This window comes from Oryctolagus cuniculus, chromosome 15 (assembly GCF_051225735.1).
Source record: "Oryctolagus cuniculus isolate XC-2025 breed Fujian yellow rabbit chromosome 15, ASM5122573v1, whole genome shotgun sequence".
Classification (NCBI taxonomy): domain Eukaryota; kingdom Metazoa; phylum Chordata; class Mammalia; order Lagomorpha; family Leporidae; genus Oryctolagus; species Oryctolagus cuniculus.
Genome location: NC_142881.1, coordinates 79572508 through 79590260, shown reverse-complemented (window position 1 = coordinate 79590260; position 17753 = coordinate 79572508). Strand labels below are relative to the sequence as shown.

The window sequence follows — 17753 nt, the reverse complement described above, 5'->3', positions numbered from 1 at the left end:
AAGGAGCTGGGGTCTGGCCTGGACGTGTGGCCCAGGCTGTGTGAGACGCATGGACTATGCTGGCAGGAGCCTAGGGCAGCCCATCCAAGGACACCTCTCCTTCTCCAGTCACTCACGGGAGATGCCAAGCTGACTAGGATGTGGCCCTGTCTTCATGGAGGTTAGCTGGGGAGACAATCACAGGCAGGGTAGCTGCCGGGCCAGAGAGGACACTTAGGGTGGCGGAGGGCTTCGTGGAGGAGGAGCTGCTGGAGGAAGAAGAGCTGGCGGGACTTGGCAACTGCTTAGCAAGGGAAGGGCACAGAGAGGGTACTGGGGAGGCACAGCACGGGGCCAGGTACCTCCCACAGGGCACAAGGCAAGGAGCACACACCTGCCCACCCCTGGGGAGAACAGCTCAGGTCCAGCTACAGGGCAGCCGGTGTGGACAGGGCCGTACCCATCGGGGACAGTCAGGCCACAGTCACGGTGCAGGGCAGCTGAGCAGAGGAGGGTCCGAGCAGACGAGCGGTCATCACAAAGGGTTCACGGGGGTCTTGCTAGCTGCCTGAGCCCAGCCTTGTGGTCAGCACAAGGTTTCTCCCAGAGGCCGGGAGAGACAAGGAATTGGAGTCTCCTGGGAGCAGCCTTGTAGCCCCATTGGGACTTCAAACCCCAGAACACAAAGATGGTGAAGCTGGGTTTTGCAACACTGAATCTCTAGTGATTTGTACCCTCCTCCCCCTGACCCCAGCACCCAGTCACTCCACTGGGTCCCAGGAGGGCAGCTTTGTGGGCAGATGAAAAGGTGGGGGGTGGGGGGGAGCTGCTGCCCTGCCTTGCCTGAGCAAGTTGCCAGGGGAGCCACAAAGGGACCCTTACCTCTCTCCTGGGTACAGGTGTGGGGGTCCTGCCTTCTCACCGCCCCTCCTCCACACCGCCCAGTCCCCAGCAGAGGCCACTGCTCCAGCAAAGGGGCAACAAAGGCCCCCAGACCCCGTGTCAACGTGATGACAGGGACCCCAGCTCATCCCCAGCACGCGTGATCCAAAGTGCAGGCAGGATCCGAAGCTCCGCCTGCCCCGCCACCCAGAGGCGCAGGTGCCACAGGGGAGTTGGGATGGGGGGAAGGGCTTGGTCGTTGGACACAACCCTCAAGACTGTAAGACAAGCGCCCCCCCCCCCCCATCACCACCGCCCTGTTCCTTTCTGTTCCCTCTTGCAGGGGCTGTGCTGGAGCGCCCTCCACCACTGGGGACCTGTGCCCGCGCTGCGAGGGTGTGCAGGACCCCACCCCGACCCCTCATCAGGGCGGTTTCCACCAACCTTGATGGACGCGGGCCCCACCACAATGGACGCCCCAATGTGAGTGTGCAAGGAACGCAAGAGACGCTGCCCTCTGTCAGGGACTCCTTATTAGCGGCCGGTACGCGCCACTCCCCCACCTTACGTGCCCCCCACACGCAAGGTCGCCGTCCTAAGATCCCTTCGCTACATCGACCCTAGCCCGAGAGAGAAGAATCCACAGGACGGAGAACCCAGAACTCCGGCGGCGGCTCAAGCAGGCAGCGGGGCACTCGGGCCTGGGATGCCGGGCCCTGCCCTCGAACCCAGGTCCAAGCCGGGCCTGAAAGACAGAGCAGTTTCAGCCAAAGGTGCTTGGCAGCCACTGGGTAGCACCTGCCAAGGCCACCAGGTACCAGCGGCCGGGAGTGGAGCCCCGTCGGACCCGGCGCCGGGACAGCTTCTGTGCTGCCCTCGCGGGTGAGGGATCCTCGCCCCACCTGCAGCGCTGGGAGCCCCTGCGTCCCTGGAACACGCGCCCTGCGGTTTTCGTGAGAGCAAGGTTGGCTCCGCGCCCCTCCTGGACCTCGGCCAGGGCGGGGCGGGGGCGGATCTGTGGCCTCCGGGCGCTGGGTCCCTGCCCTCGCAGTCCACCGCGCAGGGCAGCAGCGCCCCCGCGGAGCGCCGGGCGCGGCGCTCAGAGACCCGGCCCCGGGGCGGCGACCTGCGAGACAGAGCCCCGGCCGCAGCGCCCCGATGGCGGGTAGGTGCCCTTGCCTCTCCACCCGGGCCGCAGCGCAGCGCCCCTCTCCTCCCCGCGACCCCATCCAGCCCATCTGGGCAGGACGCAGGGGAGGGACTGCAGGGCAGTCCAGCCGCTCGCTGGCAGCTGCAGGCTGGGCGGGGGGCAGGCTGGGGTTTTTTGGGGGGGTCTCCCCTTGCCACCCTGGAGTCCTGGGGAAACCCGAAGGAGGCACAAACTGTCCAGGCTCCCAGCAAACGTGGAGTGCGGGTGCCAGCAGCCTAGGATCCCTGAGCCTCCTCATTCATCCCCGCCATCGGCTCCCACCGGCTCCCACCAGCTCCCCTAAATGTGGCCTCCCCTGATACAGGCTTGGGGCATGGTGGGTGAGGCTTAGAGACGGCTACAGAGCCCAGGCAGGCAGGAGCCAGGCTCACAACAGGTTCCTGGACCGTGCTTGAGAGAGCTCTGAGTGCAACTCAGGGTTCGGTTCCCTCCTGGGCTTTCCTGAGTGCATAGTGCCCAATCCCAAGCCCACCCTCACATTTCCCGGGAGCCCCTGGGGTGGGGGGACGGGAGGAGGAGGGAAGGATTGATTTCCACCTAGAGGTGCAAGGAAGTGGTGTCAAATGCAGGACCAGCTGTTTGAGCCAGGGCACGGGGACCCCATGGGAAGTGGCTCTCCGCTAGGTGGCAGGCCCCTGGGGCAGCCAGCAGCTGCATCTGTGTCACTCCCCGTGTCCATCCCAGGGGCTGGGGTGGCTGTGCGGGGCCTGTCCCAGGACCTGGGGTGTAAACGGAAGTGGCTTCCCAGTAGCTGACCCCAGTCCTGGTGGTTTCTGCCCTCAGAGCCGCTGACCCTGCTGATTGGGGGCCTTGTTGGGGGGCTGCTGCTGCTGCTGCTGCTGATCTGGGCCAGCTGCCGTCTGTGGAAGCGGCTCTGCGCCACCCTCTCCTACGAGGAGCTGCTGGAGACATCTGCCCAGGCCACCCCCGCAGCCGCCGCCAGCCAACAGGGGGACAGGCTCCGCCAGCCCCATGCCAGGACCCACGCGAGCAGGTGAGGCTGGGAGTGGGGCCAGCAGGGCTTCTAGCCCAGCTCCAGTGCCCTCCGTGTGGTTTTCCTTGGGAGGAGTGGGAAGGAAAGATCTGTTTAGGGAGTGCCTGCTCGCCCTGCCTTCCCTGTGCTGGGAGCTGTCACAAAGGAACTCCAGAAGGCAGGAGGCAGGCATTGTGAAACCCATTCTCCAGCTGAGGGAGCTGAGGCTCAGTGGGCATAAGGAACAGGTGCAGAAGCACAGCGGGGAAGGAATTAGGACAGGCATTAGAATGCACAGTCTGACGTCACAGGCTGGGTCTGTTCTGCGACATCCCTTGTTGCAGACAGATGTGTGTATGTGTGTGTGTCTGTGCGTGGGTGAGTGTGTGTGTGTCTGTGTCTGGGTGTGCGTGTCTGTGTCTGGGTGTGTGCGTGGGTGTGTGTGTCTGTGTGTGTGTGGGTATGTGTGTATGTGTCTGTGTCTGTGTGTGTGTGTGTGGGTGGGTGTGTGTCTCTGTGTGTGTGTGTCTGTGTCTGTGTGTGTGTCTGTGTGTGGGTGGGTGTGTGGGTATGTGTGTGTGTGTGTGGATGTGTGGGTATGTGTGTGTGTCTGTGTGTGTTGGTGTATGTGTGGGTGTGTGTGTCTGTATGTGTATGTGTGGGTGTGTGTGTATGTGTGTGTGTGTCTGTGTGTGGGTGCGTGGGTGTGTGTGTCCATGTCTTCTGTGTATAGGTGTGTGTGGGTGTGTGGGTATGTGTCTGTGGATGTGGGTGGGTGTGTGTCTCTGTGTGTATGTGTCTGTGCCTGGGTATGTGTGGGTGTGTGTGGGTGTGTGGGTATGTGTGTGTGTCTGTGTATGGGTGTGAGTGGGTGTATGTGTCTGGGTCTGGGTATGGCTGTGTGTGTGTCTATGTATGGATGTGTCTGGGTATGGGTGTGTATGTGTTTGGGTATGTGTGTGTCTGGGTATGGGTGTGTATGTGTGTGTCTGTGTATGGGTGTGTGTGGGTGTGTGGGTATGTGTGTGTGTCTGTGTGTGTTGGTGTATGTGTGGGTGTGTGTGTCTGTATGTGTTTGTGTGGGTGTGTGTGTATGTGTGGGTGGGTGTATGTGTGTGTGTCTGTGTGTGGGTGTGTGGGTATGTGGGTGTGTGTGTCCATGTCTTCTGTGTATAGGTGTGTGTGGGTGTGGGTGGGTGTGTGGGTATGTGTCTGTGTCTGGGTGTGTGTGGGTGTGTCTGTGTGTATGTGGGCATGTGTGTCTGTGTGTGGGTGTGTATGTGTGGGTGGGTGTGTGGGTATGTGTGTGGGGTGTGTGTGTGTCTGGATATGGGTGTGAGTGTGAGTGGGTGTGTGGGTATGTGTGTGTCTGTGTATGGGGGTGTGTGTGTGTCTGTGTGTGTCTGTGTATGGGTGTGGGTATGTGTGTCTGTGTATAGGTGTGTGTGTAGGTGGGTGTGTCTGTGTGTATGTAGGTGGGTGTGTCTGTGTATGGATATGTGTGGGTGTGCCCTGATAATGGTGCTCCTGCATCCCCTTGCCTCCCAGTGGTTTTTCTTCCTCCAGCCCCTGGCACTCGGCTCCTTGATGTAGCCATCTGAGGCCACATCATTCCCTTACCACCTATATGTCATCTTCCCAGGTCACCAGGTATGCCATTCATGGTGCCCCCTTCCCTTGAAGGCCGAGACTGGATGCCCCTGGACAGCAGAGAGTGGCTCCAGGCCCCACGGAAGCCCTGCCCGGCCTTGGAGCCCCTGCCCACCCCCTGCAGCCGTCCCCTCGGTGAGTGCCACCACCCCCCCCCCCCGCCCAGGGCCTGCCCAGGATCAGGATCTGCGGGGCCCAGATGGATCCACCTGCTTTCCCCAGCTTGGCTCCGGAGCACAGCCTTCCCTGGCCCAGGGGTGGCCGGGTCGCCCAGGGCCCCTCTTTCTGGATACTCTCACCACCAAGTGCCTGCTGCACCCCATGCCGAGTGGGGTGTGGCCCCTGGACCATTTTGGAATCAGACCTCCCCACAGCTGTGTGGGGGAGGAATTCCTACCCCATTTCACACTTTCACAAACAGAGGCCTTTTTTTAGATTTATTTATGTATTGTGAAAGAGTTATAGAGAGCAAGGAAGAGACAGACAGATCTTCCATCTGCTGGTTCACTCCTCAGATGGCCACAATGGCCAGCTCTGGGCCAGACCAAAGCTGGGAGCCAGGAGCTTCTTCTGGGTCTTCCATGTGAATGCAGGGGTCCCAGCCCTTGGGCCATCCTCTGCTGCTTTCCCAGGCCATTAGCAGGGAGCTGGATTGGAAGTGGAGCAGCTGGGATTCGAACCGGTGCTCATATGGGATGCCAGAGTCTGAGGCAGCGGCCTAACCCACAATGTCACAACACTGGCCCCAAACACAAGCTGTTGAAGGTTAAACAGTGCCTGGGCGCAAGGTCCCAGAGGCAGAAAAGCAACAGAACAGGTGTTTCCAGGTGCAGAGCCTGTGCTGGGTCCGGCATAATGGCCAGGGGGGTGGCAGAGTTATAGTTTTCTGGCCACCTCTTTATGCTGACGATATCCCAGGAGACTTCGGGAACCACCCAGTCAGCGGCCTGTCCTAATCTGAAGAGGAAGAAAGAAAAAAGGCAGCACTTACTTACCTGGGGATTCTCTAGACACGTGGAAAGGAGGCAGGCAGGCCAGGTGGCGGGCCCTGTGTCCCTCAAGCAGGCCCTGGCATCGGGGACGGAGGCTGATGGATTGGATGCTGTGAGGGGCCCAGGTGTGGCTGTACAGTGCCTTCGCTGATCAGGCTTCCTGGAGCAGCTGTGTGTGTGTGGGGGGGGGGGGGGTTTGCGCTGGTCTGGAGAAGAGAATGAAGTGTTTGAGACTCAGCTGATGGGAGCAGAGCCAGGAGGGAGGGGCCCCCAGAGCCTGCTGCCGCCCCCACGTGCCCACCTGCCCCTGGCCTGCCGCACTTAGCAGTCCCTCTGTTGCAGGAGAGGCACATGGACTGGGGGCCCTCAGCCCAGAGCTGTACAAGCTCCCGGAGGACAAGAGTGAGAGCGACTTCCCCTCTGGCTGCCGGGGGCGGCTCTGGTTCTCCCTGGAATACGAGCAGGAGGCCGAGAGGCTGCTGGTGGGCTTGATCAAGGCTCGGCAGCTGCGAGCCCCCTCGGAGACCTGCAGGCCCCTGGTGAAGCTGCACTTGCTGCCGGACGAGCGGCGCTTCGTCCAGTCCAAGACCAGGTGCGAATCTGCCGACCCACAGTTTGATGAGCACTTCGTGTTCCAGGTACAGCCCCTGGAGCATCGGCACCTGGTGCCCGCCGGCCTCCTGGGCAGGGCAGACCTTGTGCCAGAGAGCCCTGGCCTCCTAGCCAGCCAGCCCTGAGTGCCACCAGCGGGGTCAGGGCCTACAAGAAGGGCAGGAGAGAGGCTTGGAGAGGGGTGGCCAGAAGGCTGGGCTCCTCCAGTGCTGGCTGCATGGAGACCAAAAGGAGAAGGCGTGGCTTTGGCGCACTGATTGGGTGCCGGGCCCTGGCCCCTGGGACTTGGAGGAGCACCCCTGGGCCCTGGAGCTCTCTGGGATGCTGGGATTCTGAGAAGGCAGAAGGTGGGATCTTCCTGCTTAGAAACACCCCACCCCCAGGACCCCTTGGAGTGGCTGTTTTGTGGCATCCTAGGGACAGGGACGGTGCCTTTGCTCACTTCAGGCTGGCTGGCTCAGGGTCTGGGGGTGGAGAGGCTGCCAGGCCACAGAGCCAGGCCCAAAGAGGCCTGGGAGCCTCCACAGGTGACCTGAGGCCCTAAGGGGAGGCCGGCAATCGCCACCTGCCACGAGGCCTTTGGGCAAACGTTCTCTCAAGAACTGGGCAGCAAGCCAGCCCGGGAGGTGAAGAGAGGCCGGGCAGCTGCTTGCTGGGGCCACCGTGCACGCCTCTCCCCCAGGGCCCCTGAGAGCTGGGGAGAGCGGGTGGCCTGGGGCGTGGCCCCCGGCTGTCCTGCAGAGGCCATGGCTGTGAGAATTCACAGGTGAGCCTGCTCTGCAGGACATCAAGATCCCAGGTGGCAGCCGCACGGTCCCAGGTCATGCCTGTGCCTTCTTGCCTGTACTGCGCCACCCCCGCCCCAGCCGCCCTCCCACCAGATCCCGGCCTCTCCTAAAGAGGGGAGGGGAGAAGGAGAAGGAAATTGGTGAGGATTGGCCATCAGCTCTAAGTCAGACTGTCAGTCTAAGTGATTGGCCAGTCTCTTAGGGGTCTGTGCTGGGGCCCAAGACTCCGGACGCAGCTCTAGCAAGGCATCAGGCGGCAGCAGCTGCTGCTGGTTCTGCCCCGCACTGCGCATGGCGGGCTCTGTGCCCATTTTCATTTCTTGGGGGCACTTGGCCCCACTGTAGAGAAGGTTCCCCCAAGGATGTCTGTGTTTGGTGGTGGTGGGTGTAGACTCCTGCTTGAGACAGCCCTCCCCAAAGCACCTGTGTCCAGGACAACGTGTCCCATCGTCCCACCTGCTGTCTCCACACCTGGTCCCTGGCCCGGGTCCTTGTCTCCCCAGGTGTCCAGCAAGAGCATCACCCAGAGGGTGCTCAGGTTCTCCGTGTACCACGTGGACAGGCAGAGGAAGCACCAGCTCCTGGGCCAGGTGCTCTTCCCCCTGAAGAATGAGACCCTGGCAGGCGGCTGCCCACGCACCATCTGGCGAGACCTGGAGGCCGAGGGCCTGGAGGTAAGGGCCAAGGTCACCAGGTGTGTGCCTCCGGGTGCCAGCGCTCCTGTGGGCACAACATCAGCCCTCAGCCCTCGGCCCCCGCTCAGGAAGGTGGGACCAGGCCCCGAGCTGTGTGCAACCAGATTGTGGGAGGGGGGGTGGGGGGGCAGACCAGCTCCTGGCCAGTGCAGGACCACCTGAGACCCTTCACTCTGGGTCAATCTGAAAAATCCACATTTAGGTTCCCACCCCCAGGTCAAACAGCGGAGACAGGTGCCACCATGGCTGGACCAGTCCCACCATCCCCCATCCCACCTGGGTCCACGTGACCCAGAACAGTGTGTGGCATCCCACGGGCCTGGATGGGCATCCTTGACTATGCTCCACACCACTGTTCACCAGTGCACGAGCTGATGCTGGGCTCCAAGGAGCCTCACGTGGGTGTGTCATGTGCACCCCCCCATGCCAGGCCGCTGGGAGGGTGGAGGGAGGGGGAGGCCCCACGGCACCTGCCAGAGTGACCAGGGTGGGGCACGTCCCGCTCCGCCTCGCAGCCTCCCTCAGAGCTCGGCGACCTCCAGTTCTGCCTCAGCTACAACGACTCCCTGGGCCGCCTGACGGTGGTGGTGCTGCGCGCCAGGGGCCTGCAGCTCCGAGAGGACCAGGGCGTTGTGAGTAAGTCACCTCCCTCTGCCTCCCTGCTGAGCCGGAGTCCAGCCTCCCCTCTGCCTCCCCAATATCTGCCTGCACACACCCCATCTCGGAGCGCTCGCTACCTGCTGCCAGTGTCTGCCTCCCTGGGGGGCTGTAAGCAAGCCCAAGCCCTGCCTCTGGCCTGCCACCTGCCCCCAGAGGGAGGGCTCCCATGCTCAGAGGCTCTGACACAAGCTGATGCTGCACCTGCTTCCCCCAGTCTCTCAGAACACCAGCGCTGACTGGCAGTCCCCTGTGTGGGTCCCCCAGCCACCTACTGGTCTTTGCCTCAGGGCCCCTACACAAGCCAGAGTCCAGACCTTCCTCATCTGAATCCTACCCCCAAAAGGAGACTGAGGACCCCGCAGGCCGTTCCTGTCCCCGGGAGGGGATGATGAACGGGGCAGGGGGGCTGTGCACATGGCGCCAGGCTCGGGTGCACAAAGGCAGCCTTTGCTTATGCTGGCTCGCAGTGTAAGCACGCTCCGGAGACGGAGGAAGGAAGAGGAAGAGAGCCAAGCGTTTCGCACACCCCAGGGCCTTCCACTAATCAACCCCGTTTCCTCTGTGTGAGGGCTGGAAACCTGGCACCTGGTTGGGCCATGTGCCCTCCAGCCAGGCCTCCTGTGGGCTCTAGGCTCCTGCCCGCCTCTCCCAGCTCAGCAGAGGGGTGCACTTGTCTCTCTAGGTGTGTTTGTCAAAGTGTCTCTGATGAACCACAACAAATTTGTCAAGTGCAAGAAGACTTCAGCTGTGCTGGGCTCCACCAACCCCGTGTTCAACGAGACCTTCAGCTTCCAGGCCAGCGCTGCGGAAATGGACACTGCCAGTCTCAGCCTGACCGTGCTGCAGAGCGTCAGAGGAGCCGGTGAGGCCAGCCCCCTGCTGGGCTGTGGGGCCACGGGGGCAAGGGAGGGGCTGCTGAGGGCAGTCAGAGCGAACCCCTGACCTCAGAAGGAGCTGTGCAGTCTCTGTTTCCTGGGTAAGATGACCGGTGCTCAGAGAGGCTGCGATTCTTACCCGAGGACACACAGCTTTCCAGCAGGAGGGCTGGGAGTCATGCCCAGCACTAGTCCAGTGGGACCTGGTCTGGGTTCCCCCTAGGACGAGGTGGGGGGAGGGAGGCTGCCTAGCAGCAGGTGTCCTCGTGCCTTCTGGAGGAGCTGGTTGGGTGCCTGGCAGGTAACCGCAGCCAGCTCTGACCCACTGTTCCCCCAACCTGGCGTCCGCTGTCACCGTCCCAAGAGCTGGACTTAAGTCCCTTCTCTGCTGTGGCATTGGGTGGGTGCGTTTTACTGTTGGAAGCACAAAGGGACTTAAAGGTTCGTGGGAAAATGGAATTAAAAGGTAAGTCTATTTTGATGCGAAGAGTTTTTTCATAATTGCCGACTTGTTAAAGACTGTTTGCGTGCAGTGGCTGGTGAGATGCCTTCTTTCTGAAGGGGCTCTTAAGGGGGCTTACCAAGGCCTTCGGGAGGGTGAGGGGCAGATGGGTGGCCGAGCAGGCTCTCCTGGGTGGGGAGGGGGCTCACCGCTTCCTGCCAGCGGAGGACAGCGCACGTGGCACTGGGGACGCTGCTGGGTTGCTGGGCTTCTGCACCCAGGAGCCTAACAGCACTCTCCCTGCCTGCAGAGAGCTGTCCACTGGGCCGGGTCGTGGTGGGCCCCTACATGTACACCCGCGGCAGAGAGCTGGGACACTGGGATGAGATGCTCCGCCAGCCCAAGGAGCTGGTGAGGCGCTGGCACGCACTCTGCCGCCCCTTCCAGGCCTGACCCGGCGGCGGCGGCCAGGACCAGGAAAGCTCCACCCTGGCCAGCAGCTGTGGCCAGGAGACCCTCCCTCACCCAGCAGAGCACGTGTCCCCCAGAATTATTCAACCTGGTGATGACTGTGCGTGCTCCGTGGGAGCCCAGGGTGACGCGACACCCACCCTGGCATCGACAACACGCAGCTCCAGGGACGTAATGTGGAGCAGGCTGAGGGTCGCCCCACTGCTGGCTGGGTGAGGAGGGCCTGTCAGTTTGTCTCCTGGGACTGTAGCAGATCGCACCCACACCTTGTCACATGAGCCGCCCTCCCCAGAGTCCAAAACTGCACACCCCTGCCCCGGCAGGTGCTCAGCTCCCGGTGTTTGTGGCCGCCTTGGCTAGTAGCATTCCGATCCGGCGCTCTCTCTAAGGACAGGAAGAACTCGTGGCTCTAGTATAGCCCACAGGGACCGCTGAAAACCTGACAATTCCCGGAGGATTGCTGCGCCGTGCCAGGTGATGCGTCCGGGGAAACTCACTGAGACGGCCGTTTCCACAAATCCCGTTCATCCACCGTCCGGGGTTTGTTCTCGGGCCATGGAGTGTCCTTGTGCTTCCCACCGGTCTACCTTTGCATCCCAGTGAATGCCACGGAGCTTATGGAAAAGGCGCACTATTCATGCAAAACTGATTCAAAAAAAGCATTGTAACTATTAAAGTAATAAAGTAAAACACCCGAGAGGAGCTAGCTTCTAGAGGGAAAGGTTTGTTTTTGTTTGTGGTTTTGGAATTTCATTAGTCTGGCGGTGCCGGGATGCACAGGGACAGAGGGTCACATGGCCAGCCAGGAAACAGAGAGGCTGTCACTGGAGCACCTTCATCCAGTCACTTTCCAAATGTCCTTTGCTGTGATGGGATTAAATTCCATCCTTAACCCACCGCTGTAAGACGCTGGGTTTCAAGCCCTTAGGTGTCCCTAAACTATTCCCCAAAGCACAATACTGAGAGACGGGAATTCAGGAGCTCGGCTCAGCTGTGCAGGTGTGCTGACAGGAGGAGCCTGCGGCGGCCGGGTCTCAATGTCACCACGGCCAACTGGGCAGCCTGTGATGATGACACAAGGATTTATCCACAAGGTGTGGAGAAGCTACCTGCCGAGCAGGTTTGAATGGATAGCCAGAAAAAATAACGAATGAAGTGGTTTGCTGGCGACGGTCCCTCAGCTTGGCTCTCTCAAGATGGCTGGGCAGAACGCTCTCTCGGTTCAATTCAGTCTACCATGGCCATCGTGGACTGTGATACCTGCCTATTGCGGGGTTTGCTGTTTTTTGCCCAAATCACTGACCTGGTCCCCACCTGTGGCCTTGCTTCAAAGGTGTTGCGACCCTCAGAGTGCAATGTCGGGAGAGTGAGGAGAAAGGCAGCAGCTAGAGGAGCTGCAGGAGGTCTCCGCACATCAGCCTCTGTGACATCCGCACAAGGCCCGGGAGGGCAGGGAGGGGCCCCGGCTCGGGAGGGGATCTGAATCCAACACTGCCATCATGGTTAGCTCTGCCGGGCCCAGTGCAGACCACGCAGAACCTGCGCACCACCGCATCCCTGCAGGTGGGCGAGGGGCGGCTCTGGGGGCTGTGCCGTCTCCACCTGCTCTCTCCAGAAATGACCTGCCGCCAGCCAGGATGGCTGACTGCCCTTTGTTCCTGATCCTCTGCTTGGATCACTCTGCGGATTGACAAACTCCCAGGGAGCAGGTGGGCGGATGCGGCCAGGGCACTGTGGGGACAGAGCCTGGAGTGCGTGGTGAACCTGCCAGGAAGGGGTGGGGCCGTGACTGGCAGGCTGGGCGCAGCACCGCCTGGGTGGCCTCACGCCCAGCCCCAGCCTCCTGTAGCTTGTCTCTGGCGCCCTCTACTGTTCAACAGCGGACTCTCCATGAAGGACCGCGCAGCGGTGGGGATGCTACTTTCTGCCAAGGGCCATTTGGATATTAACATCATTCGTGGACCGTACACTGTCAGCCTTACAATTTGCCTGCTGTAGATTTATCAGGCTGTCAGGTCCTGCCTGCGGTTGCCTCGGCAGGGCCAGACCGAATTATTTTGGGGGCTGGCCGTTCCCCACCCCTGCTCCAGCAGTGTTTGCAGAGTGCGGCTGGGAAGATGGATTTGGAGCTGCAAGAGCATAAATCGCCAGCTGGTGTACCAGCCTTCTCAGCCCCTCAAGCATTACCTGTTCCCTCCCCACCAAAACAACCGCGGCGGGGCGTGCAGTGTGGGGCAGGATTAGTAGCTCCTCGGGACGTCCGCATCCCTTGCCCAGAGTGTTGCTCTGGGCCCAGCTCCTCGGCTTCTGATCCAGCTTCCTGCTAACGGGCACCCTGGGAGGCAGCTCCAGGGCTTGGGTCCCTGCCGCCCACGGGGGAGACCTGGACTGAGCTGTGGGCTCCTGGTCTAAACCTAGTCCAGCCATGGCTGTTGTGACCATTTGGAGAGTGAACCAGTGGATGGAAGCTCTCTCTCTCTGTTCTTTTCAAGCATAATGAAAATAAATTTTAGGGGTCAGCACTGTGGTGCAGCGGGTTAACGCCCAGGCCTGAAGTGCCAGCATCCCATATGGGCACCGGTTTGAGTCCCGGCTGCTCCACTTCCAATCCAGCTCTCTGCTATGGCCTGGGAAAGCAGAAGATGGCCCAAGTGCTTGGGCCCCTGCACCCACATGGGAGACATGGAAGAAGCTCCCGGCTCCTGCCTTCAGATTGGCACAGCTCTGGCCATTGCAACTAATTGGGGAGTGAACCATCGGATGGAAGACTCCGTGTGTGTGTGTGTGTGTGTGTGTTACTCTTTCAAAAAATAAATCTTAAAAAAATTTTTTGAAAACACAGCCTCTGATCTCTTCTCTATGGCAGTCATGTCTATGCTTTTACCACATAACCATGCAGCTCTCAACACTAGCTATATTATTATTAAATAGTCAGAAAGGAGGAATTCTCATGTGTAGCATAATTTGCTCATGTCCGTCACTGTGTGATATTCCATTCCCTAAATAAATACCTGCCTAATGGGCCGGCACCGTGGCTCAATAGGCTAATCCTCCACCTAGCGGCGCCGGCACACCGGGTTCTAGTCCCGGTCGGGGCGCCGGATTCTGTCCCGGTTGCCCCTCTTCCAGGCCAGCTCTCTGCTATGGCCAGGGAGTGCAGTGGAGGATGGCCCAGGTGCTTGGGCCCTGCACCCCATGGGAGACCAGGAAAAGCACCTGGATCCTGGCTCCTGCCATCGGATCAGCGCGGTGTGCCGGCTGCAGCGGCGGCCATTGGAGGGTGAACCAACGGCAAAGGAAGACCTTTCTCTCTGTCTCTCTCTCTCACTGTCCACTCTGCCTGTCAAAAAAAAAAAAAAAAAAATCAAAAACTTGTGAAAATTGAATTAAAAGATATTTTGGTACAAAAATTAAATCAATGCATATGAGAGGTATTCCAAGAGTTCCTTCATGAAAAGTATCTATTATGAAAAAAAAATACAAATTACAAAAGAACTACACATGTATCTCAAAATTTTAGCACCAAAATAGACTTACTTTTTTTCTTTTAAGATTTATTTGAAATGCAGAGTTCCAGAAAGAAATGGAAAAAACAGAGAGAGAGAGAGCTCTTCTATCCGCTGGTTCACTCCCCAGATGGCCAAAATGGCCGGGGCTGAACCAGGCTGAAGCCAGGAGTCACGAGATTCATCTGGGTCTGCCATGTGGATGCAGGGGCCCAAACACCTGGGCCATCTTCACCTGCTTTTCCCAGGACATGGGAGGGAGCTGGATCAGAAGTGGAGTGGCCAGGACTCAAACCGATGCCTGTAGATGCTGGCAGACAGGGACTTTTACCTGCTATGCCACAGACCAGCTCCCCAAATAAATTCATCTTTTAATTCTATTTTGCACAAACTTTTTGTGTCCTATTTAACTTTTCCCATACTTGGAGATCACAAAGATATTCTCCTCTACTATTTTCTAAAAGCTTTGTTATTTTGCTTTTCAAAGCTAGATCTAGAACTTATTTGACATCAACATTAATAAAAGCTATGACAGAGTTTCCACCAGGGTATCGCACTATCCCAGCACAACTGACTGAAAAGAATATCCTCCCCCCACTGTCTGCTGTAATAAATCTGCATACACACCTGAGTCTGTGTATGTCTGGTCTCATTTATCACTTGGCCCGTCTCCATACTAACACCACTATGTCTTCATTATGGATTATGACAAGTCGCTATCTGGTTGAATAAGTCCTCAATCTGACTCTCCAAGAGTGTCTTAGCTAGTGCAGCACTTTGCATTTGCGTATAAATTTTAAAAGTTTGCCTGTTAGGCTCTTCACACCCCATAGAATAAGTAGAAGCCTCTTGTGATTCTGACTGGCACTGCACTGAGCTCCTGAGTCCTCCAACCTGTCCACAGGATTGGTATGCCCTTCTATTTAGCATTTTAAAACATTTTGTTTTTTAAAAATTTACTTATTTATTTGAGAAGCAGAGTTAGAGAGAGAGAGACAGGTCTTCCATCAGCTGGTTCACTCTTCAGATAGCCGAAACTGGGCTGAGCCAAAGCCATGACCCAGGAGCTTCTTCTGGGTCTCCCACACAGGTGCAGGGGCCCAAGCACTTGGGCTATCTTCCACTGCTTTCCCAGGTCACAGCAGAGCTGGATTAGAGAAGGAGTAGCCAGGACTCAAATTGGCACTCATATGGGATGCCAGTGCCAAAGGCAGAGGCTTATTAGCCCATTATGCCACAGCGCTAGCTCCTAGCCTTTCTTTAAATAATGAATACTGTTGCATGCAGATATCTTATACATCTTTCATTAAATTTTCCCCTAGAAATTTTTTTCAAGGTATTTTAAATTTTTTTATTTCTTGCTGTTATACACAAATAAAGTTGGTTTTCCTATTTTGACCTTGTACCCAATCATACTAAACTCACTAACAATTTATCTTTGGATTCTTTTGAGTCTTCAATATACATAATATATAAATTTACATAATACATAAATGATATATGATATACATATCATAGCTTTATACTTTAGTTCTAATACTTTTAATTTTTTTGTTTTGCTTGATTACCCCATCTAGGAACACAGAAAAATATGTACATCCTTATCTCTGTTCTCAGAAAATTTTTCACATTTCATCCTTAAGTAAAATATTTACTGTAGACGTTAGCTCCTTAGGATAAATATTGCTAAAATTTTCTGTGACCTTTTCCTAGTCTAGTGGGAAAGAGGCCCATGTCCCACATGGGAGTGCCTGGACCCGGTACCTGGTCCCAGCTCCTGATGCCAGCTTGTCACCAACACAGACGCTGAGAGGCAGCAGCGAGGGCTCCTGGATTGCATTCTCAGCCATCAGGGCACTGGAGAGGGAACCAGTGGACAGGAGCTCTGTCTGTCTGTCTGTCTGTCTTCAGAGACGCACCAGGAGTCTTGCCAAAGTTCATGGAAAATGTTTTGTTATGAAAATGCTATGTGTTGATTTCAAATTTTTTGTTGCACCAAAATAAACCCACCTTTGAATTCTGTTTTCTGCTCCTAGCTGAGTCCCCGCAAGCTCCCTGGGGCCTCTGTTATGAAGGCTTTAGTCCCATTCACGGGGGCTTACCGTCATGGCCTCATCACCCCAGAGGCCCCGTCTGAAGAGAACCCCCTTGGGGATTAGGTGTCAACCTACGAATTTGTGGGGGACAGATTCAGCCCACAGCAAGAGCCACGGCTTCCTGATCCCCATCAAATGGATCACAACTTCCGGGGTCAGGTTCAGATCCCCCGAGGCAGGAGGAAGGCATTTCCAGCCCAAATAAGGTTTCTCAACAATGAGTGTTGGGGCTGACGTTGAGGCACAGCAGGTAAAGCAGCCGCCAGTGGTGCCAGCATCCCATACGGGTGCCAGATGGAGTGCCAGCTGCTCCTCTTCTGGCCCACCTCTCTGCTATGTCCTGAGAAAGCAGTGAAAGATGGCCCAAGTGCTTGGGCCTCTGCGCCCGCGTGGGAGACCCGGCTTCAGATCAGCCCAGCTCCGGCGGTTGTAGCCAATTGGGGGGAGTGAACTAGTGGATGGATGACCCCCCCCCCCCGCCCCTCCTTCTCTCTGTGTAACTCTGACTTTCAAATAAATAAACAAATCTTTAAAAAAAAAAAAACTTAAAATAAGTGTTAACTCATGAAACATACATCAAAGGCTGTGAGGAGATGTGCCCTAGGGTTGTCTCAATGGAAATGGTTTCAAGATTGCTTATCAGTAGGCTGGGAGGAGCCAGTTCATCCAGGAAATCATTTGGGTGGATGTCTGGTGAGGCCACAGCTTGAGGACAAGGTGCGGAAGGCACACTTAAGGGAACAGCTCTCCTGGTGGGCTTACCCCGGATGGGCAAATTTCATCCAGAATTCTGGTGACACTGACACAGCAGAGATTAGAAGGCTAATCCCAGGCTTGAGCTTCATCACCCATGAGGTGGACGACCCAAAGGAGCCAACTGTGTTTTAAATCCCAGTCTCCCTAGACACTAAATGGGGCAATTGTTTCTCTAATCACCTTTCGAAACCTCAGCGCTAATTCCCTCATCACCCGAAGAGACTCATCAAAGAAAGCCTTGTTCGGGCCTTTCCTTTCTGTCAGACTCCCCCAGCCTTCTACACAGAAAAGCGCATCTGTGTGTACACACGCACACGCAGGCACTTGTGCGTGTTATTTCTCAAAGAACCATAAAACTCCTGAGGTTCATTCCCAGGGAAGCCAAGTTTGAAAACAATGTCAAAGACGCAGCAGGCTCTTTTTTAAACACACACAACATAAACCTGCCCATTTCACCAGGAATGGGGCTGTTTTCAGGCAGTGGTGTTCATCCGTTAACACAGCCTGCTCCAGGCTCAGAGACTTCAGGTTCAGGCCCCCACTGGTGCCCCCACTTCCCGCCAGCTCCTTCTGTGCTCATGATGCAAACAACTGTGGGAAGTCTCTTGGGAGATGCAGGGAGGCACTCACACGTTAGATGAGAACTAACCACAGGTCCCTCTTTCTCCCTTTATGAGTTGAAGCACAATGTTCTTTCCCCTTCATTTTCAATGTATTTTAAGGAAGGACATGCTTGTCCTGAACCTAAGCGTAGGCTTTTACAAACTACTCTATTATCACGTACAGCTACAATCAAGAAAATCATTTCACAGGGATTGTTTGTGAATGTCAGGAGCAAGGAGTGAACAAGCAGACGAAAGAGCTCCCTTTCTGACACTCTTTCAAGTAAAAAAATAAATAATTCTTTAAAAAAGGAACGAGGAGGATTGCTTCTCGGCCGAGTGTGAAAATGAATGAGGGGAAGTACCTAGGGTTCGTGAGCACAGCAGAAAAGCGAAGTCTGTGGAAGGGCCTTGTGCAACGCCTGGAGTGGCAGACCGCGCACTGAGCAAATGGCGGACCTGGGCTTACTAGGGACCCACTCCGCGACTGCCTCCACTGCTCGATCATCTCTCTAGGAGAAATTTTGGAAAGGGAAAAAAACCAATTTTTTAAACCTCATGGAA

General features: G+C 57.0%; 1 protein-coding gene across 3 annotated transcripts; it reads left to right on the top strand.

Annotated features, from left to right (window-relative positions):
- The first annotated feature begins 1861 nt into the window (after window positions 1-1861).
- Window positions 1862-10939, top strand: SYT15 (synaptotagmin-15). 3 transcript variants are annotated; one of them, XM_008269894.5, is made up of 8 exons: window positions 1862-2026; window positions 2855-3065; window positions 4728-4829; window positions 6029-6324; window positions 7590-7760; window positions 8297-8417; window positions 9124-9303; window positions 10069-10939. In XM_008269894.5, the coding sequence occupies exons 2-8, from the start codon at window positions 3044-3046 to the stop codon at window positions 10209-10211; spliced, it is 1035 nt and encodes a 344-aa protein (XP_008268116.3). In that variant the 5' UTR covers window positions 1862-2026; window positions 2855-3043; the 3' UTR covers window positions 10212-10939. The 3 variants fall into 3 exon arrangements, 2 of the variants coding, with proteins under 2 accessions (XP_008268116.3, XP_069914111.2); XR_016221048.1 differs by having other exon boundaries at window positions 1894-2026; window positions 4687-4829; window positions 6029-6278; XM_070058010.2 differs by having other exon boundaries at window positions 1894-2026; window positions 4687-4829.
- Window positions 10940-17753: the final 6814 nt, after the last annotated feature.